Source organism: Mobula hypostoma, chromosome 14 (assembly GCF_963921235.1).
Source record: "Mobula hypostoma chromosome 14, sMobHyp1.1, whole genome shotgun sequence".
Classification (NCBI taxonomy): Eukaryota; Metazoa; Chordata; class Chondrichthyes; order Myliobatiformes; family Myliobatidae; genus Mobula; species Mobula hypostoma.
In genome coordinates this window covers 23,012,272-23,034,517 of record NC_086110.1, presented here as the reverse complement: position 1 = coordinate 23,034,517, position 22,246 = coordinate 23,012,272, and the positions used below count along the sequence as shown (strand labels likewise).

The following is a 22,246-nucleotide window of genomic DNA, read 5'->3' as shown; positions in this document are numbered from 1 at the left end:
GGAATCCATAAGTCAAGGCAAAAATGGGAAACAGATTTGAATATTAATATTGATGAAACAAGTTGGTCAAGGCTATGTCTTGACAGTATTACAAATACAATAAATGTTCGACTCAGATTAGTACAATATAATTTTTTACATCAATTATATATTACACCGCAAAAAATAAATAGAGTAAACCCAAACTTCTCTGATCAATGTTTTCAGTGTAATCAAGAAATTGGTACTTTTTCACTTTCTATTTGGTCTTGTTTCAAAATTCAACCTTTTTGGATAAATTTAAGAGTTTTATTGGAACAAATTATTGGAGCACAACTTCCACATAACCCAATATTATTTTTTTAGGTGACATTGAAGGGATAAAATTGAAACTTAAATTGAATAAATATCAGAAAGAATTTATAAAAATTGCATTGGCAGTAGCCAAAAAGGCTATTGCAGTTACTTGGAAATCAGATTCATATTTAAGTATGGATCGTTGGAATAACAAAATTTTTAGCTGTATTCCACTTGAAAAAATTACTTATAATTTAAGGAATAAATATGATACATTTTTGAGTATTTGGCACCCTTATTTACAAAAGATAGGATTGTATATATAGGTGCTCTGATGATAAAGATGTTGGTCCTCTTGGGAAAGAAACAAATACATAGATTAAATTTATTTTGAATCCCGTGGAGCATGTGGAGACCTTCCAATATCCAGGTAGTCTTTCTTTCTTTCTTTTCTGTTTTTTCCTCCCTTTTTTTTTAGGTTGGGGTATGTTATGGGGGGGAAGGGTTAAGGGGAGGGGGAGAGTAGATATTATTCTATGTAATTAAATTTGAAAATTGAATTTTAAAAAATACAAGAAATTCTGCAGATGCTGGAAGAAAAAAGCCACATACACAAATGCCGGTGGAATTCAGCAGGTCAGGCAGCATTTATGGAAATGAACAAACAGTCAATGTTTCTGGCTGAGACCCTTCTTCACGACTGGGAAGGAAGAGGGAAGTAAACAGAATAAAGAGGAAGGGGGAGAGGAAGGAGAATAACTAGAAGGTGATAGGTGAAGTCAGGTGGGTAGGAAAGAGAATGGGCTGAAGAGAAAAGGATCCGATAGGGAAATGGACCACAGGAGAAAGGGAAGGAGGAGGGGACCCAGGAGGAGGTGATAGGCAGGTGAGGTAAGAGGCCAGAGTGGGGAATAGAAGAAGATGGGAAAGGAAAGGAAGGGAATTTTTTTTTTAATCAGAAGGAGAAATCAATATTCATCCCATCAGGTTGGAGGCTACCCAGGCCCATTAAAACAATATTGATATTTATACAGTGGTGGATTGATGCATTAGATTCCACAGAACACACTGACCCACCTGGCCTGTACTCCTCTCTGGCACTGTTTATCTGCATTTCTGTCTCAGCTGCTGTCTTCAGCTTCTCTGTCACCTCTTCAGCTGTCTGTTTGGTGTTTCGGAGCACAGTGATCAGGCTTTCATCATCCACCAAGGAGCCCTGGGTGGTTGTTAAGCGATAAAGGAGGTTGTCTTCCAACTCCTTCATCTTCCTTTTATTTGCAGTCACATCCTCCACCAAGTTTGTTCTCTCCCTCTCTAGTTCCTTGAGAAAAAGAATTGTGGATTGAATTATTTACAATCACAGAATATGCTCCACTTTTGTATTAAAAGAAATATCACATTTGGTTGAGAACTGTACATGTATTATTGGTTGTAGGAGCATTTCAATGATGGGACCAGTGAGTGTAGTTATCTCCTTTTATTCAAGAGCCTGATGGTTGAGGGGCAGTACCTGTTCTTGAATTTATTGTGTAGACAAACAGATTTGCCTTGATACGATGGCATTTAAATACATATAATTTCTAAGTAGCATATACTTGGGTAGAATGTGATTTGCCATTTGTTTTCAAATATTCTGTGACCCATTTGTGCAAGGGTAGTCTTTCTCTCCATGGTAGTCTAGCAAAGGAAGTACAGGGAAAATGAAACATTTACTCGTAATCTCTGAATGTATTGTATAGTTATGGAGAGTAGAAGAGAGTGGGAAACTGAGAGGATAAGTGAGTGTGAAAGAGCGTATGATCGAGAGTCAAGGCTTTTTAAAAGAACGGGAGGTTGAGAGGCTGAGTGAGTGTAAAAGTGTGGGAGTCTGTGAGAGCAATCATAGTCTATTCCTCGCCATCAGAAACAAACAGTCTGCTGGAAGAAATCAGGAGGTTCCAGCAGATTGTTTATTGCTCCAGATTCCTGCAATTGTAGTCTCCTGGCTGTCTGTGCCTGAGTGTGATGTCACACTACAGCAGGTAGGTGATTGGTAGGTATTTTCCAAGTGCCTTCTGATTGGTCAAGAGATTTAAATTTAGGGATATTAGTATTGTTAAGGAACGCATAATTTAAAAAAAAATCCAATCCTTTTATTTAAAAGAATAGAAAAGGCAGTGCTGGTTAAATGTTGTGGGTGCAACATACAAGTAAAAGAGAACCCCACTGTGTACAAGGGGACCATGTCTCTGCAGCAAGTCTTAGCTGCTCAAGCAACATCAGCTCAAGCTCACTGAGCTGGAATCCCAGCTCCAGACACTGTACCTTATCAGAGAAGGAGAAGCGTTACCAGGACACGGTATTCCAGGAGCCATATTGAATCAATTACCTCAAAATTGACCAGGGTTCAGGGGCAGGCTGGCGTGACTATTTAAGAGGCAGGTATAGTGATCCCGAGTGCAGATTCCTTTACCCTATACTAATGGTATGAGGTACTTGCTCCATGTTTGGACTATAGTGGGGACTTCAGCCAGGATGTACAAATTGACTATAGCACATGGGAGTGGAAACCATTTAGGTGTGGGGAGAAAAGTGAAATGTAGCAGCCAAACATAGTTAGAGAACAGGCACTGTTTTCTGCAGCAAAGGCAAAGAGTCCCAAAGACATTTCTTCTGTGTTGGTGAAGAACTTGGAATGGAAGTGTAAGACACTAACAGTGTAGATGGGACTAGGAAAGAGATTATATTGAGGGGTTATGAGCAGGCTTGGGCAAAATTGAAAAGCGGTGCAGGAGGAAAATGCACACATTTGTAGCATAAATTAAAATAAACGAGTTTGATTTAATAGTTATTATAGGAATGTGGTTGCAGGGTGATCAGGACTGGGAATTCAATATTCCAGATTATTTGTTGTTGTAAATGAGAAAGCAAGAAGGAAAAAAGGGTGGAAAGCAATGTTGATCCAGGAAGATTATCAGTACAGTGGTGAATTATATTATAGTTTCATTTTGGATAGAAATAAGCAATACCAGTGGAAAGAAGACACAGTCTGGAATAGTCCATGGGCTCCCAGAGCGTTATGCCATGGTGGGACAAAACATAAAATGAGAAAAATATGATGGAAATAAAAGAAGTAAACTGCACTAATGATGAATGTTTTTAATTTGTGATTGGAATAATCAAACTGGCAGGAAAGAGAAATGTGCAAGCTGCATTAGAGATAGTCTTGCAAAGCAATATGTTACAGAACAATCAATGGATCGCATCTAAGCATTTTAGTCAGTTGCTCCAAAGATGATAGAAGTACTTGTTGAAGGTTTTCTAAAATGCTCTGAATTCCAGGAGGGCATGAGTGGATTGGAAAACTACAAATGTGACTCCTTTGCTCAAGAAGGGAATGAGACAAAAAGTGGGAAACTATTTCTCAGTTAGCTTAACATCTGTTATTGGAAGATTTTGGAGTCTGTAATCAAGAAAGAAACAGCAAATTATTTAGAGAATCTTTATGCAATCAAACTAAGTTAATATAATTTTAGAAGATCATAAGACAATAAGGTATAGTAGCAGAATTAGGCCATTTGTCCCATCGAGTCTGCTCCGCCATTTCATCATGGCTGATCCAATTTTTCTTTCAGCCCCAACATCCTGCCTTCACCACATATCCCTTCATGCCCTGACCAATCAAGAACCTATTGACTTCTGCCTTAAATATACATAAAGACTTGGCCTACACAGCTGCCTGTGGCAAAGAATTCCACAGATTCACCACTCTCTGGCTAAAGAAATTCCACCTCATCTCCATTCTAAAAGGATGCCCCTCTATTCTGAGGCTGTGTCCTCTGGTCTTAGACTCTCCCACCATAGGAAACATCCTCTCCACATCCTTTCTATCAAGGCCTTTCACTATTCGATAAGTTTCAATAAGGTCACTCCTCATTCTTCTGAATTCTAGTGAATACAGGCCCAGAGCCAACAGACACTCTTCATATGACAAGCCATTCAATCCTGGAATCATTTTCATGAATCTCTTTTGAACCCCCTCCAGTTTCAGCACATCCTTTCTAAGATTAGAGGACTAAATCTGCTTACAATAGACCAAGTGAGGCCTCATCCGTGTTTCATAACGTCTCAACATTACACCCTTGCTTTAATATTCTAGTCCTCTTAAAATGAATGCTAACATTGCATTTGCCTTCCTCACCACTGACTCAACCTCCAAATTAACCTTAAGGAAATCCTACACTAGGAATCCCAAGTCCCTTTGCACCTCAGTTTTTTTGTATTTTCTCTCCATTTAGAAAATAGTCGACCCTTTCATTTCTTCTACCAACGTGCATGATCCAACACTTCCTGACACTGTATTCCATTTGCTGTTTCTTTGCCCATTCTCCTAATCTGGCCAAGTCCTTCTGTAGCCTCTCTACTTCCTCAAAACTACCTGCCCCTCCATCTATCTTTATATTGTCTGCAAACTTTGCAACAAAGCCAACAATTCCATCATCCAAATCATTGACATATAACGTAAAAAGAATCAGTCCCGACACAGGCCCTTGTGGAACACCACTAGTCACTGGCAGCCATTCAGAAAAAGTTCTTCTTTATTCTCTTTGCCTTCTGCCAATCATCGACTGCTTTATCCATGCTAGAATCTTTCCTGTAGTACCATGGGTCATAGCTTGTTAAGTAGTCTCACGTGTGGTATCTTGTCAAAGGCCTTCTGAAAATCCAATTACACAACATCAACCAATTCTTCTTTGTCTATCCTGCTTGTTACTTCTTCAAAGAATTCCAACAGATTTCTCAGGCAAGATTTTCCCTTGAGGAAACCATGCTTCATGCTGACTATGGCCTATTTTATTATGTGCCTCCAAGTACCCTGACACGTCCTTAATAAATGACTCCAACAGCTTCCCAACCACTGAGGTCAGACTAACCGGCCTATAATTTCCTTTCTTCTGCCTCTCTCCTTTCTTGAAGAGTGGAGTGACATTTGCAATTTTCCAGTCTTCCGGAACCATTCTAGAATCTAGTGATTCTTGAAAGATCATTACTAATGCCTGTACAATCTCTTCAGCCACCTCTTTCAAAACCCTCGTGTGTACACCATGTGGTCCAGGTGACTTATCTACTTTCAGACCCTTCAGTTTCCCAAGAACCTTTTCTCTAGTTATGGTAACTTCACACACTTCATACCCCTTGACACATGGAAATTCCACCATACTGCTAGTGTCTTCCAATAAGTATGCAAAATACTTATTCAGTTCATCAGCTATTTCGTTGTCCCCATTACTACCTCTCCAGCATCATTTTCCAGTGATCTGATATCCATTCTTGCTTCTCTTTTACATCTGAAGAAACTTATAGTATTCTCTTTATTATTACTGGCTAGCTTACTTTTATATTCCATCTTTTCCTTCCTAATGATTTTTTTTAGTTGACTTTTGTTGGTTTTTAAAAGCTTCCAAATCCTCTAACTTCCCACTAATTTTTGCACGATTATATACCCTCTCTTTGGCTTTTATATTCGCTTTGACTTCCCTTGTTAGCCATGGTTGTGTCATCTTTCCATTAGAATACTTCTTCCTCTTTCGGATGTATATATCCTGTGCCTTTGAATTGCTTCCTGAAATTCCAGCCATTGCTCCTCTGCTGTCATCCCTGCCAGTGTTCATTTCCATTTAATTCTAGCCAACTTCTCTCTCATGCCTTTGTAATTCCCTTTACTCCACTGTAATACCGATACATCTGACTTTAGCTTCTCCTTCTCAAATTTCAGGGTGAGTTCAATTATGAAAGGAAAATCAGAATAATTATATCCTTTTCACCCTGAAAAGACATAACCAGTGAACTGCCTTAACTGTTCTTGGCACTGAATTATTTACTATCTATATTAATGACTTTGAGAAGGGGGCAAAATATAAGGTATTCAGATCTGCTGATAGGTAGGAGGGCATGTTGTGATGAAGATATGTAGTTAGTGTAAATGGGAAAAGAACTTGGCAAAACATGAGGTCACACACCTTGGTAAAAGGAACCTCGAGGCAGACTATTTTCTAAATGAAGAACGATTACAAAAAGAATGGAGTAAAGTTAATTGTTTTTGTGCATGAATCACAAAAAATAATCTTGCAGATCTTGCAGGTGCAGCAAAAAATGAAGCAGGTAAATGGCATTTTGACTTTTATTGTTGGGAGGGATGTGGCTGAAGTTAAAAATAAATTGTTACAATTATACAGGCTTTTTGAGAGGAGACCTGGAGGACTTATAGATATTTGGTCCTTTCAGTTAAGAAAGAATGTACCAGCATTGGAGACAGCCCAGATGAGATTCACTGGGCAAACTACTAGAATAACTCCTAGAATAGGGCTGTCCTGTGATGAATGGCTAAACATATCCTTCTGGTTTTTTGGTATTTAGAAAAAATGAAGAATGATCTTATTGAAACATATGAGATTGTTTGTGGACATAACCGGTAAGCACTGAGAAGTTTTGTAGGTATAGTGATACAGTGGGTAAGTCTTGAACAAGGGAATGTAACTGAAAAAGGATCAGTTGTTTAAAGTAAGATGCACAGAAGTTTCATCCATTAGAGACTGGCAAATCTTTGGAATCATCTATCCCAAGAGCATTTTGTAGGCTAGATTATTGTAGGCATTTATAGAACAGGTACATAAGTTTCTGAAAGATTGAGGAATTAAGGATGTAGAAGAGAAATTGAGGCTTGAGCCAGATAAGCCATGATCATATTGAAAGGCAGGGCAGGCCTGAGGGACCAGGTAGCCAATGACTCTTATTTTCTTGCATTCTTGTGTCTACACTTAATGAGAAATTGTAAATCTTTGATTTATGAAAATAATGTTTGATCATTTTGTAAATACTCTTGATTATATGCACATTTACTGTAATTTATTAACTGAAGGAATTTCATTACCTGCTTCTCAGTGAGAATGGTTCGTCCCAAAAGTTGTTCCTCCAGACCTTTAATGGTGACAGTGAAGTCAATAACTGAAGTGCAGGCACTTACTTCAGGAGTATAAGCAGGATTTGCCAATTTTGAGGTGATGTATAGTTTGAAACCATTAATGACCTCTATCTCCTTGTCTCCTATTTTTACCTACAGAAAAAATATCAAGAAATTTGAGAAACTAATTTTGGTTGATGATGCCAATATCATAAGACCATAAGACCAATATCCCAAGAATAAATATTAGAATTCATTTTCCAAATGAATAGCATATATAAAAAAAACTATAAAGCTAACATAAACATCTGATTTAATTTGGATTATCTATCTCTGCAGCTGGTATTCTCTGTATTTTTGTTTATCACGATTTGCCCTCTTTTGCATGTTGAGTGTTTGCCAGTCTTTGTTGCATCTGGTTTCTCGTGCATTCTATTGTGTTTCTTTGTTTTGTTGCTGTCTGCGAGAAGATGAACCTCAAGGATGTATATGGTATACAAACTTTGATAATAAATTTACTTCGAATTTTGATTTAATTTGGATTACCTGTCTACACAAGAAACACTAATTTAAATAATTATTGATTACCTTATATGTAGAGCCAGTCTTGATGAAGTTTTTTTCCAGCACGTTGTCTAGTGCTGGGTCCAATTCTTCTCCAACATCTTCAATTAATAATGGTCTTCCAAGTGAAAGACAATCCTCCAAATGATTTCTAAAATATTTATGATTCAGTGATGTTACCTGTACCGGATGAAGAAAACTTGTATTGCATTCTATTTTGCATAACTTTTTATCCATTTGTAGTTTTTATATTCCAGAAACATAAACATTTAAACAAGATAAATTAAATAAAAAATGTGAGACCTTTACTATTTTTAGTTGCCTTCTATACTCAGACCTGCAAATCGTCTTTCAATTTTCTACCATCCCTTAAGGGATTTTGATGGAATAAATGAGATTTTCTGTATTTTGTCTGTTTTTCTCTCTTTATTCATCATCGCTGCAGTTTTATAGAATTCTGTTCATATTCCAACACTGTCCTACTCCACCATGGTCACCACTTAGATTACAAAGAGATTAGTTAGATTACTACATTTCTTTCTCCTCCTTCCCTCAAATACATCCTCGTCATCAATCTACAAAATACAAGCAAGGCGAAAACAGGTTTTAGACAGCTGTGTCTTTGTATACAGGTTATGAATATATATACACACACAAACATTCATAACCTGTTGACTTAGTCAGTATTGCTGTAGCTTTACAGCCTGCTAAACTGGTTATTTTAACTGTTCATCATAATTAAGATTAAAAACATTAATGCTTACGTGGTTCAACCTCACAACATGGCCCTCATTGTGCAGAATTATATTTTATTACCATCATGCATGCTCATTACCTGAAGTTCATTTTTGGCTTCTTTGTTCTTTATCCAGGACTTCCCTTGAGCCTGAGGATCAATCAACAGAGGGTAGCGAGCTGCCTTTACAACAATGATTCCGTTTTGTATTGAGAGGTCATCATTAGGAAGGCCTTGTAAGTTCCACTCTCCAACTGTGGCCCCATCAATTAGCATCTCCGAGACATTTAGATTTGAGGTGAACGGAATGTTACGTGATATTATTTCTTGCTGCCATTTGTTCAACAATTGGTTCCTGAATTCCTGGTTAAAAGGACCAGAATAGGACAGAAAAGCTGTAGCCAGCAGAACATTACCTGTAACAAACGTAAGAGCAGGAAAATCATCGAATGAGAAACATTGAGTCAAGGAAGCTCAATTTCACTACAGACTAGGCTGCTCAGTTTTGTCCCCGCAATAATAAGAACAAAAGATATAGATCATTTTTCTCTAATTTCTTGGTTAGAGGGTAGAAATTGTACATCATAACGTTTATGTGGACAATGCAATACAATGTCAGTAAAAAGAAACACCTAATAAGGAAGCGAGGACTGTCTCATAAGTTGCAGCAGTGTGTACTATCTACAAGATGCACTGCAACAACACACCAAAGTAGCTAAGGTAGCATCTTCCAGACCCGCGGCCACTACCATCTAGAAAGACAAGAACAGTAGACACCTGGGAACACCACCACTTGGAAATCCCCCTCCAAGTCACTCACCATCCTGACATGGAAACATATCCTTGTTTTCTCATTGTTGCTGGGTCAAAATCATGGAATTCCCTCCCTAACAGTACTGTAGGACTCGGGGACTGCAGCGGTTCAAGAAGACAGTTCATTACCACCTTCTCAAGGGCAACTAGGGATGGGCAATAAATGCTGACTTAACAGGTGATGCCCACATCCCATAAATGAATAAATTTTTTAAAAAGTGTTATTTTCCTTCTGACTGGCTGTATGCCCTCTGCACACAGAACATGCAAGCCTCACTTGACTATTACTATATTCCAGTCATGATCCCCACATCTCCCAAGTTGATATCAAGCCCAAACTGTTTGTCCCCAAATCCATCAGGACCTTGAGCCCCACCTCATTACCCTGATGCGCTTACTTAACCACCAAGACCCAGATTAACCCTCCAGCATTGACTGACAGCCCTGCTCCTCACCCTGGACATCCCTCTCCTAATATTTGTTTCACACCCCCCTCCTTCCCATGACCAAGACCCATAATCTACCTATTTTTCTTCAGGTTTCTGCTATAAAAGAAAGGTGGTTCATAGTGTGAGGACTATTAGCCAGCCATCACCTTAGACCTCATTAAATTTTGTGATGGCAGGCCCTAATAAACAATGTTTTTGAAGATTTATCCATTTTGAAGATTTAATGTATATACGTATGGAGTATTCTCACTATAATTTACTGTTAATTAGATTATTTTACCTTCTCATTGCCAAAACAATAACTTCCATTTACATTGCACTTTCCCTTTAGTATGATATCCCAAGATGATATGAATGAGTGATATCAAAAATAATTTGAAACCAAACCATGTTATCGATAGTAAAACAAGACCATCATAGCCTTATTATTTAAAAAGCAGCTTAATGCCAGACCATGGGTCGTGACAACTGAAGAGAGGAAGGATAAATTGGGAGCTTGGGGTGCTCGAGGCTGCTACTGAAATAGCGTTTGGTGAAACCACAGAAAGATTCCAAAACAAGGACGAGAAATTTAAACAAAAAACAGAGAAACTCAACAGGCCAGACAGTATGTTGGGAGGTGAAGGGGTTATCCACGTTTTGGGTCAAAACACTGCACTAGATGCGGGGTATAAACCCAAAATGTTAACTATCCCTTTGCCACCTTGAATGCTCTCTGATGTTCTGCATTCCCCAAAAGTTGTTCTTTGTTCCAGATGGCAGCATGTGCAGTCTCCTGTGTGTCCTAAGAGTTTTCAAACAAAGGCACTTCATCAGATGTGCCTACGAGAAAAGAAGTGAAGGGTGAACAGAATCTGGTACCAGTCCCTGGCAGCATGATCTTGGACAAACTCAAGCTGTCACATGGAAATTGCTTTCGAATTTTAATATATTTTGTTCATTGATACTTTATGAAGTACTTTATTGGTCAGATTTTTCATAAATTCAGCAGCTCATAATGCTGAAGTAGAAAACATGAGGCAATTCCTTTGCTACTGCTTACCCACAAGTCTTTTCTCCTCAGCAGCAAATTCTTTGCCTTGCTCAGTCCAGCGCTCTTTCTCATTTGACAGTCCATCAATCAGACTTGAAGCCATTTGCATCTTCTGCCGGCAGCGTTCTGCATCCTCCAGTAAAGTCTGTAAATCAAATTATGAAATTGATTCACAACTTAAAATGACCATTAAATCTCCTATCCACGTTAGGCTAATTTGTTCACACATTCCAGGTGAATATCATCCACATAAATAATGAAGTGTGAAGACAAGGGAACATTAGAAAATTCAGTTCATTAGGTAAAGCTTCAAATTAGTAACACCTTCTCCATTCTAAAATTTCTTTTACGTGTGCAGAAACCTGGTGTAACAGACATTTTCAAAGAATAAATTACTGCACTTCTACTGTATTATAGGGGCAACTTCCCCAATAGTCAGTGTAATGTGTTCCCAGCAGAAATTAAGCAAAAGATTTTCTACTGACCCAATCTAATTATGTGACATGGTAGTGAGGAGTACATGAGCAAATTAAAAGGTTAACTACTTCGCATAGATATTGAGGCACAATTAGGGAAGGATTCTGGAGCTGAGAGGAGGTTAGATAAGGGAGGTTGACAGGATGGGTGCTGTGAGGATGTTTTCTGTGCTCATGAAATCCAGAATAATGGGCATAGTTTCAGAATTAAGTGGAAATGAGAATGAGTTTTGTCTCCCACAGGGTTGTGACTCTCAGAATTCTCTAGTACAAAAAATGGAAATTCATTGACATTTGAACCCCAGGGACTCAGTGAGGTATGGAGTAATTGCAGGAAGTTGGGGTTGAGGCCAGATTTGGATCAGCCATGATATTACTGAATGGGGCCAAACGGCGTACTCCTGCTTCTATTTCTTATGTTCTAAGCGACAAAAGACTTATGTTTACAAATGCATACCTAATTTATAATTATGATGCATTGAACAGTCATGTCAGTGCATTAAAGTTCACTATGTGAGAATAAGCAGGGTTAAGATTCCTAGCAAAGAAAGACACTTGACTTTTTCTTGTTATGATGCAGAATATTGACCCATAAGAGCAGTTATTGTTAAAACAAGTTTTTGTGCAGCAGAATATGATTGCAATGGAGAAAGCTAAATTCTGTAAATGCTTGCAATTGGAAACATAAACACAAAATGCTTCAGATACTCAGGCAGCATCTATAGAGACAGAAGCAGAGTTAACATTTATAAGAACTGAAGTTGCTTTAATCTCTATGTAGCATCCTATCAAGAGCTATATTTAGCAGGCAAAATGCATGTTGAAAGATTTGATGATTGTTGGTTTTGGTAGTTACAGATAGTTACAAGTGAATAGTTACTGACCCAAAATCTACACGAAACACTATCATCCAACCCTGTTTGTAAAATATATTAAAAGATGTAGCAAAACAATTTTTGCCCTAGTTGCATAACAATATCCACTGCTTATCTGACCAGTGGTAGGGTGCCTAAGACAAGTTTAATCCTAAAGTTACAGCAAGGTCTGCTTATAATTATATATTTATCCTTAAACCAACATCACTAAAAACTGGACCACACTCACTGTGGATCTCTGCTGTATGCATGTTAACTGCTACTGTATTGGAACAGTGACAGCACTTGGCTCTGTAGTGCTTTGAGATGTTGTAAGGTGATGAAAATTAGCAACAAAGTTCTTATTTCTTACCCACATTCCCAAAACTAGAGTCAGCACAGAATAAAGTTCAAAATAAACTTATTACCAAAGTATATACCTACTGTATACTGTATGTCACCATATACAACCCTGAGATTCACTAACTCAGTCCAATAATCACTATTCCCCTATTTACCTGCTTCTCTCTCATTGCTTGTTCATATTCCATCTGCACTGTATCAAGCTCAGCCTGCTTGGCATCAAGCTCACACTGAGCCTTCTCCAGATCCTCCAGGGCAATGGCCAAGCGACTTTCCTGTACAGTAAGGTTTGCCTTGAAAATAGTGAATAAAAGTGTTATAAATTTCAACTAAAACTTACAGTGCAATATTTAACATTAAAATTTCTAATACAAATTAGAATTAAATATTAGAACTCATAATCAAAAGTTCTACTGAAAGTTCAAAGTTGAAAGCAAATTTATTACCAAAGTACCAAAGTATATGTCACTGTGTACAACCCTGAGATTCACTTGTGAGCATACTCAATAAATCCATAACAGAATCAAGGAAATAATCACATACTGAAAACACTCACTATTATGTGAACATAAACCAAAACATTCCAACAACGAGGAAATGCTTGGTTTGAAATTTTACAGAAGTTATTGCTCGAGATGTGCCACTTTACTGTTAGTTTGGCAAATATTGAATCTTAGTGAAATGTATAGAATGGTGGGAAATAGTTGTAATTGCGAGATAAGCATGGACAAAACCCACCACTCCAAATCTTGCCTATTTCAGCCTTAGTATACTTCCAGTAATGTGATATTTCTGCAGTTTCTCTGCTACTGAAAATTAACAATCACAAGCACAAAATGTTGATGACTCGGGATTTAAGACATAATTGAAATAGAATGGGAATTTAAAATGAACTTTTTCCTATTTCTTTTAAGCCAGCGTTTCTGTCCTCTTTATTTCTTTAGCTATACATGATTTTCTATTAAAGTGACCTTAATTTATACTTCCATTTCAATTCTTGCAGTGTTTATTTCATAATCTTCTACTTCAGTTTTTTCCTTTATTATGTATTGCATTGTACTACAGCCACAACGTTAACCCATTTCACAACAAATGCTGGTGACATTAAACCTGATTCTGATTCGCTTGCTTGCCCTGTTTGATCTAGTCTATGATAACTAGTCTTCCTTATTGTGCTTTTAGCAATTTGAAACATGAGAATATTAAAACCAATCACTCAATGTTCAATCCAATTAATGATGGATGGTATTTCTGTGTCTGACCAACATGTTATTGCATTTGTTACATTGATAGCTAGGAGGGCCATTTTGTTGAAGTGGAAGAATGCATCAGCTCCCACTTTGTAACAATGGTTCTCTCAAGTGATGCTATGTCTTAGTTTGGAGAAAATTAGAAGTCGAACCTTTAAATCTTTATTTGATTTTGAGAAAAGGTGGGGCTCATTTGCTCGTTATTATCATTTGAGTTAATTGATATAATTTTTCCACGATCTAATTGTAAATTTTTTTTAGTATATTTTCTTTTCTTGCTGGTGCTTTGATGTTTATTTTTAGAAGCTTTTTGTATGACGCATGGCTCCGGGGTTGTACACCTAATGGGTTCTTTTTTTTTCTTACTTTTCTGCTCAGTAGGTTTTTTTTGTTATCACAAAAATTTTTTTCAATCTTTAAGATAATGTTTTTTGAGGCATTGTAAGTGTTGTTACTTCGATGTACTCATGTTATTTTTCCTGTATATAACAATAACAATAAAAAGATTTGAAAAAAAAGAACAATTAATGATGGATGGCCTCAGACACACTGCTAAAACAAATTATTCCTCCTTAGTTTATTGATTAACTAGCAATTGTAGTGAATGTTTTATTCTACTCTACTGCTACAATAAAGTGTCACAAACCTTAAGTGGCAAGACTTCTTTATTTATCCCATGGAAGTAAGCCATGGCTTGGGTCCAGGAGCAAAGACCAGCAACATTACCACAGACTCGTCTGGCCACATCAATGTTATAATCTGGCATTTGAAAGTAGGGACAGAGCAGTTCAACTGTCTCCTCATTGATGGTATCTTTAGGAAATTGCTGTGAAAACAAAAGAATCATTTTGAATACAGAATAATACAGAAATGTTCTATTATGGAAAATGTCCTTAGGAGCCAGTATATTCCTGTAACCAAATGCATGTCCTGTCATACTTCTGTTACCAACTTTCAGTGAAGTCATCAAGAATGTTAACTTAAACAAATATGACACTTCAGAATCATATGCCACTGAATATAATGATATTTTTACATTATCATTGTGAAAACAATAAAATACTTAAAACAAATAACTTTAACTCAAAGAATCAAAGAGCAATCTCTAGACTAACTTCTGGCTGAGGAGAGATAGGCTGATTTCATCTTCCCAATTCTAACTATTTCTATTTAGTTGCTTGGCAACCTACTCAAACTTAATGAAAGTGATTGGAAGTTGGGTGGTGGGGGATGGAGAGGAAAGGTGGAAGAATTAACTAATTCTTTAAAATACTCTTATATATGAACAAAAGGTTTATTTTGTCGTCCTGACTAATAAGCCCATGAAAACCTTTAAACTGTATTTTTAAGAGAAACAAGCTCACAAGTAATTTACAAACAAAAAATACTTTGTTTGGCTAGACTCAAGTTTTTGATTTTTGAGTGAAGTCATCTATTTTTAAAAGGAACCACGGCCATTTGTTGACAAGTGCCAGCATTACACAGTATATCTATATTGATGGCTGAACTGCCCCCGCTCCTCTACATTTACCTGCAATGCTTGTAGAGGATTTCCAGCCATAAGCTTCAATGATTCCTGCCATGATGGAATAATGCAGTTCCTCTCCACATCAAGTTTTACTGGGTTCAACTTCCTTTGCAACAGCAGCAGGACACAGTCCATTATCCTCATGATCAAATGAGGGGGCCGCCCAAGTGTTCGTACTAAGGTTATGTCACCTGGTTTAATTGTCTGTCGTATTTAAGAGGGAACAGATTAATTGTTTAGCTACCATCAATAAATAAAAATAAGATTCCCACTCTACCTATTTCACCGCTCTCTAGAGCATTTACACATACTGTCTATAAGAATAGGCGTGTGAGCAAATCTTGGGTGTTTGCCACTGCCACTTAGCTCTGGGCACTTAGAGGCTAAAAATGGACAGGCTGTCTCATTTTCTCCTGTAAAGGTTTCAATCATGTCCAATTATCACTTATTAATTCATTGCATGGGTGTGACATTCTATACTGTAGTGTGGCACAGAACATTTAATAAAAACTGGATACTTTTTATTTTAACAAATAGTTGTAAGAAAATAAAATTGAGAAAAGAATTACTGAGTAAATTGAAATCAAATTGTCTGGTTGAAATCGTTACATGTACCCTTAAGGCAGGAAGGGTGTAGAGAAGGTGCAGAAGAGCTTCACCAGGATGTGGCCTGAATTGTGGAGTAGAAACTATAAGGAAGAGTTGTTTCCCCTGAAGTGTAGAGGCAGAGTAGTGACTTGGTCCATGTCTCTTATTCCTAATATGCATATTACCTAAATATTTTGCAACAAAACAGAGAGTATCTTTTTTATTGCATCTTGTATTTTAAAAAACTGGCCCCATATTCCCAATATAAAATGGCTTTTCTAAAGTGTCTTAACACAACTTCTCACGTATTTGGATGCAGATCAAATATTGAAATGTCTCATTCTGGCAAAGTATATCTAAAACACAGAGTGGATTTGAGTGTTTATTAACAGTCGACCAAGTTGACTGTTTATTATCTTTGAAGATAAAGGTCCATTCAAAGAGATACTGCATGTTTATATAGGTTTCACAGTAACCTCAATACATTTTAAAAATGTATTTGTAGACAGAAAGACCAAAACTACATGTTAACATTTGAAAGCAATGGACTGCAAGTATTCATTTGAACTGCATACTATCTTGTCACAGACACAAGATCCTGCCCATTCACCTGCAGGGCAGCCTCAGCTTCCTCCAACGCAGGTCTAGCAGCTTCGAGTTTTTGTTCAGCCATTGCCTTGTCTGCAGATATGCCATCCACAATCACCTGGGCTCTGTCTTTCACCTTTTGTACTTCCATTTTCACTCTCTCTGAGGCCTGAGCCTTCACAGTCACCACTTTGAGAACCTACAAAACAAGAATAAAGCGTAATCATTTAATGTAAAGAATCTGATCTCAGATTTCCTTCCAATTTTCCAATCCACCAATGTACATTCACCTACTTCCTTTCAAATAGGCATAAAATATTTTTTTGCACGTTTGTAATCAAGTTGTACTGGGATTTTGTAGCTGAACGCATGTTGAGGGACTTGTTTACCTTCCTGTTAGCAACAGATGAAAACCGTTGGGACAAATCAGCCACTGATGGCAGGTGGTTACACTGGGGACTGCCAGAATTCAGCCATTCACAGCTCAGCATGTTTGGGATTTCAGGGAGAAAGGGGAGGAGTGTGAACTTCACTGGAGATCAGGTCCCTGATAATTTGCATCAATGCTGCACTCATCACTAAGCCCAGCAGAGGCACAATGATGCACTGCAGGGGATCTTGACACACTTCTCATTAACTACCATAAGCGTTTGAAGAAAGTTGTGCCTCGAAGGGCTGACATATGATCTACAAAGCCTTTCAATTGAATTGGGTCATCAGCCCTGAGTGAAAATGTAAACTGCTTGGGTTAGGTTACTTGATTTTAACACTTTTAATTATTTCTTTGCATTTATAGTATGATTTTCAATTAATATGATTCTAAATTAATTTTGATGTATTAAAATATATTTGAATAATTATTAGATTTCTCTTAAAATTTTTCAAAAAACCTCTTGCAGAGGATTATAGATTCAGCCAGCTCCATCAAGGGTACAACCCTCCTCATCACCAAGAACATTTTCAAGAGGCAATGTCTCCCTCAGGAAGGCAGCATACATCATTAAGGACTCTTGCTGATCCAGGACATGCCCTATTCTCATTAGTATTACTTCCAGAACAGTAGTACAGGAGTCTGAAGATCCACACTCAACAATTCAGGAACAGCTTCTTCCTTTCTGTCATCAGATTTCTGAATGGTCCATAAACATTTTCTCATTAGTCACAATTTTGCACTATTTATTTATTTTGTAATTAGTGAATTTGCACTGTGCTGCTGCTGAAAAACAACAAATTTCATGTCAAACAGACAGTGATAAGAAATTTGATTCTGATTCTGACTAAGTATTTATGCCTTTCATGGGACTGATCAGTTACACAGTTTATAGTAAAATTTTTCTCAAAGTACATATACGTCACCATCCAGGGCCCTGAGATTCATTTTCTTGTAAGCATTCATAGCAAATACAAAGAAACACAATAGAATCAATGAAAAACCACACACAACAAAGACGAGTAAAGAACTAATGTGCAAAAGACAACAAACTGTGCAAATACATAAAGAGAAAAAAACATAATGATAATAAATAAATAAGCAAAAAATATCAAGAACATGAGTTGTACAGCCTTTGAAAGTGAGTCCACAGGTTGTGGAATCAGTTCAGTGTTAGGGTGAGTGAAGTTATCCCTTCTGGTTCAAGAGCCTGATGGTTGAGGGTGAATTACTGTTCCTGAACCTGGAGGCGCGGGACCCAAGGCTCCTGTACTTCCTTCCTGATGGCAGCAGTGAGAAGAGAGCATGGCATGGATGGTGGAGGTCCTTGATGATGGATGCTGCTTTCTTGTGGCAGCGCTCCTTGTAAATGTGCTCAATGGTGGGGAGGTCTTTATCTATGATGGACTGGGCAGAATCCACTACTTTCTGTAGTTTTTTTTCCATTCCAGGGCATTGGTGTTCCCATACCGTGTTGGAATGCAACCAGTATACTCTCCACACCACATATATGGAAGCGTGTGAAAGTTTTAGATGTCATGCCAAATCTGCTCAAACTTCTAAAAAAGTAGAGGCACTGCTGTGCCTTTATAATAGTGATTCTCAGGTGTTAGGTGAGTGGGAGCACCAGTACATCTCCTAAGGCTCAGTTATCACTTGATGCCTACTTCACCTCACAGGATATCCCTTGAGGAGAGGGCAGGTGAGAAATTAGCACAGCAAGTCAAGGCAGCTTTCTAGGTCTGAGATAATCCAGCCCATTATTCCTTCCATTTTAAACCTTTATTTTCTCTTCCCTTCAAGCTAGCTCAACTTCTACCTAGCCTTAATGTTTTTAATAGTACAGATCCTCTACAGGTTATGAATGCCAGTCTAATGGACACCCTGTACAAGTGTTTGGGAGACAGGCAGGATTGGTTTGCTGACCGTTGCAGAGCTGCGGGCACATTCTGCCATTTCGACATGCCTTTACTTTTCCCACCCCTCCTGAGCCATGGCAATTGGGCTGAGTCAAGCCGAGCAAATCTGGGAGCACTGAGCAGATTCACTCATTAGCAGCCACAATTCCCACACCTTCTTGATCTCCCTTCACAGCTGCTTCTGTGATCCTCTCTCATATGCTGCTTTTGTTCACTTACAACTTAAAAACAGTTTGGGTTTATGAACAGTTCTCAGGAACAGAACTCTGTTTTAACGTGGAGACCGCCTGTAACTGGTACTCATGAAAAAAATTACACTAGAGGAGGAGGCCACGTTCCCCATCATGTCCACGAGGCAAGGAGTAATTAACGAACTGAAACAGCACACAGCACCACAAGAGCCGAGTAAGTTAAAACTGACATCAAGGCAAAGGAGGAAATGTTCAAAAATATTGAGCTTGATCATAGATGTGGGTTTTTAAGCTGGAAAGAGATTGGATAAAGAGGAAATTCTGGAGCTTGCAGCTGAAATGGTTGGAGCTAAACTTGGCATTAGCAGAATGAGGCAAGCTAGTGACAACAGTACTAGAGATGAAGGATAGCCGGATGAGGTTATCTGACAAACTTGGAAACGACCCTGCAGATTTAGAAATTTTACAAATGAGACACTACAATACCGGAGATCAGTGACCATAGGGGTGATGCATGAATGGAGCGTGGTGTGCGTCAAAACTTGGGCATCTGGGACTTGGGTTAAAACATACTTAAAGAAGTTGTAATATAAGAATGTGTTCATGCAATTTAAAAAGTCAGGGCCAGAGTTACATTTCCATAGGATGTTCCAATCAATTATCAGATGCATATTCTAATATTCATATTGAAAGCACAGGACATCAAACATAACATACATCTGAAATTTATCCTAATGATTTAGTGATGAAATTTTTGCAAGTGATCATTCTGAAATTAAAAACTTAAATCTTCCAGAAAGGAAGCTTTTGGGAAATAATAAGAGAAAGTCCCATTTCTTATGACAACTATGATAATCCTTCCTCCCAGACAATATTATTAAACACTGCAGAATAAATGGGCAGAGACCACAGCAAACATTAGCCATGTGATTACATCCAATAATTAGTTCTGCCTTATAATGCAATATAACCAAAGGATTACCAGTATTCTGCAGAATTGCACACACGTACTGAAACTAAAGCAATGATGGAGTATTTTGCTGGCAAGGAAAACCATTCTCAAAGCAAATTCAGAAGCAATAAAAAGCTTCCTAACAATCATCAAAAAATTCTGTTTTACTCATGAGAATAACATGAAGAAACACAAAAGAAATGAAGCTGATGCATTTATTAGTTACACAGTTTATTACCATGTCAGCCTTGTCATTGGCTATTTTAAGTTCTTTCTCTTTTATTTCAAGTTCTTTGCTAAGGGCCACAACAGACTCCGAGGCTTCTTTCAACTTCTGCAAACCGGTCTTCATTCTTTGGAGGAAAGAGGAAAAGCTACAGTATTTGTGCCTTTAACCAACAAAATGAAAACAGTCCAATGTAAAGGAGGCCAATGGCTGGCTGATAGTCTAGTGGAGAATTTAGGAAATGCTACATTGCTGAAGTTGGAATCATTTGTATGCAACGTTATTCTGAGGGCCCATCAACACTTTCCAATGGCATTGATAAGATCACACGGCATCTTTTAAAACAAGTTCAACAGAGTTCTTCCCATTGTCTTGGCCAAAATTTACCCCTAAATCAACCTTATTATGGAATATAAGAAAGGCTTGGCAAAGGATATACATCTTCAGAAACAGAATCAGGTTTACTATCACTGGCATATGTTGTGAAATTTGTTGTTTTGCAGCAGCAGTACAGTGCAATACATAATTTAAAAACCATAAATTACAATTTTATATATATTTCTATGTCTATAATCTATATATAGTGCAAAGAGAGAGAAAAAACAGTGAGGCAATGTACATAGGTTCGTTGTCCATTCAGAAATCAAAACATGCATAAAAGGCTTTGAGCTCATCTGGAAGTGAAACATCAGTCATTCATACTGTTAGGTTTTGAATTGTAGGAAGTAACGGCCTGCAAACTCTGCTAGAGCTGATGTGCATCCAATTCCATCTCTAACTTCAATCAGAATTGTTATCTCACTCTTAAAATATACTTCTGTAGGTCATACCTGGACTTCAAAATCTGAATCACTGGTCTTGAATGCCACAGTTCTAGCCCTCAGCAGACTACAAATCTCTTGGTTCATGCTTGGCTTTTGGTTATGGTATGTCTAGTATGTTCTCAAAAGCACATATTCGCCCACAGGGCTTTATGAAATTGGTAACAACTGTGGCATATTCATTCAGATGCCTGAATATTGTCCAGTCCACTGATTCATAGCAGTCCTGTAAGCACTCCTTTGCCTTCCTTGGCCATGCCTTTGTGGTCCTCACAACTGGTGCCACAATCAGTCTCTACCTTTACACCAAGAGTAGAAGTACAGTCAGGTGATCAAACTTTCCAAAGTCCAGGCATGGGATGGTGCTGTAAGTATTTAGATAGTGGAGTGGTGAAGTATGTTGGCTCCACAGGTGATATGATGGTGGCAGTTGGTCAGAGAATTCTTAAAGCTGACCTGTTTGAACTCGTCGCACTGATCACGAAGGTTTCAGGGTGCACAGTTTCATGACTGCTGATCACAGTGCTCAGCTCCTCCTGTGCCTGTTTGAAATTGGCCTGGGGTGGAATGTACCAGGATGACGGAAGGAAACTTCCTTGGCAGATAAAAAGAATGACACTTGACCGCTAGATGTTCCAGGCCGGCTGAGCAGAACTGATACAGAACCTCCACATCTATGTGCCTCAATGAGTTAATAATGAAGCATACTTTGCCTCCTCTACCTTTAAGGGATTCAGTTGTCCTGTCTTTGTGGTGGATGGTGAAGCCTTTGAGTTGCAGCACTGCATTCAAAATGGTGGGGGTGAGACATGTTTCTATGAAGCAAAGTACACAGCAGTCCCTGATGTCCCACTGATACAACAAACTGACTCTCAGGTCTACAATTTTATTTTCTAGTGACTGTACAGTGAGGGTCTAAGGGCACTGCATTTCAATCTTACTTGCAAACCAGCACACTTTCGCTGACTCCTTTTTCTTAAAGGAAACTACATGTGCGATCTGAATCTGCAATCTGGGATCCTCCGATTTTGAGGATCGATAGATTTCTTAAAAACATCTTAAAATGATGTTGTTTACTTAAGTGCCAATAGTTATGACTGAGGATTTCAGCTGCAGTAATCCCAAAAAGGGAATATTTGATGATGCCCTCCAGAGCTGCATGTAAAGAGTCACAACTTTCTGGTGCCATCTTGGAGATTCTTGTGGCAGTAAAATATACTGGTGTAATTCTACACTGCCATTATAGATA

General features: G+C 38.1%; 1 protein-coding gene across 1 annotated transcript in view; it reads right to left on the bottom strand.

Moving 5' to 3' along the window:
- Nucleotides 1-22,246, bottom strand: part of LOC134356604 (dynein axonemal heavy chain 5-like) — a 197,532-nt gene that overhangs the window by 36,325 nt on the left and 138,961 nt on the right. The window contains exons 58-67 of the mRNA XM_063067562.1: nucleotides 20,189-20,303; nucleotides 16,481-16,657; nucleotides 15,286-15,486; nucleotides 14,401-14,580; nucleotides 12,660-12,797; nucleotides 10,821-10,956; nucleotides 8,616-8,932; nucleotides 7,805-7,960; nucleotides 7,187-7,369; nucleotides 1,354-1,597 (exon numbers count right to left, since the gene is read on the bottom strand). Coding sequence (XP_062923632.1) covers nucleotides 1,354-1,597; nucleotides 7,187-7,369; nucleotides 7,805-7,960; nucleotides 8,616-8,932; nucleotides 10,821-10,956; nucleotides 12,660-12,797; nucleotides 14,401-14,580; nucleotides 15,286-15,486; nucleotides 16,481-16,657; nucleotides 20,189-20,303 — 1,847 coding nt within the window. The remainder of the gene's footprint in view (nucleotides 1-1,353; nucleotides 1,598-7,186; nucleotides 7,370-7,804; nucleotides 7,961-8,615; nucleotides 8,933-10,820; nucleotides 10,957-12,659; nucleotides 12,798-14,400; nucleotides 14,581-15,285; nucleotides 15,487-16,480; nucleotides 16,658-20,188; nucleotides 20,304-22,246) is intronic.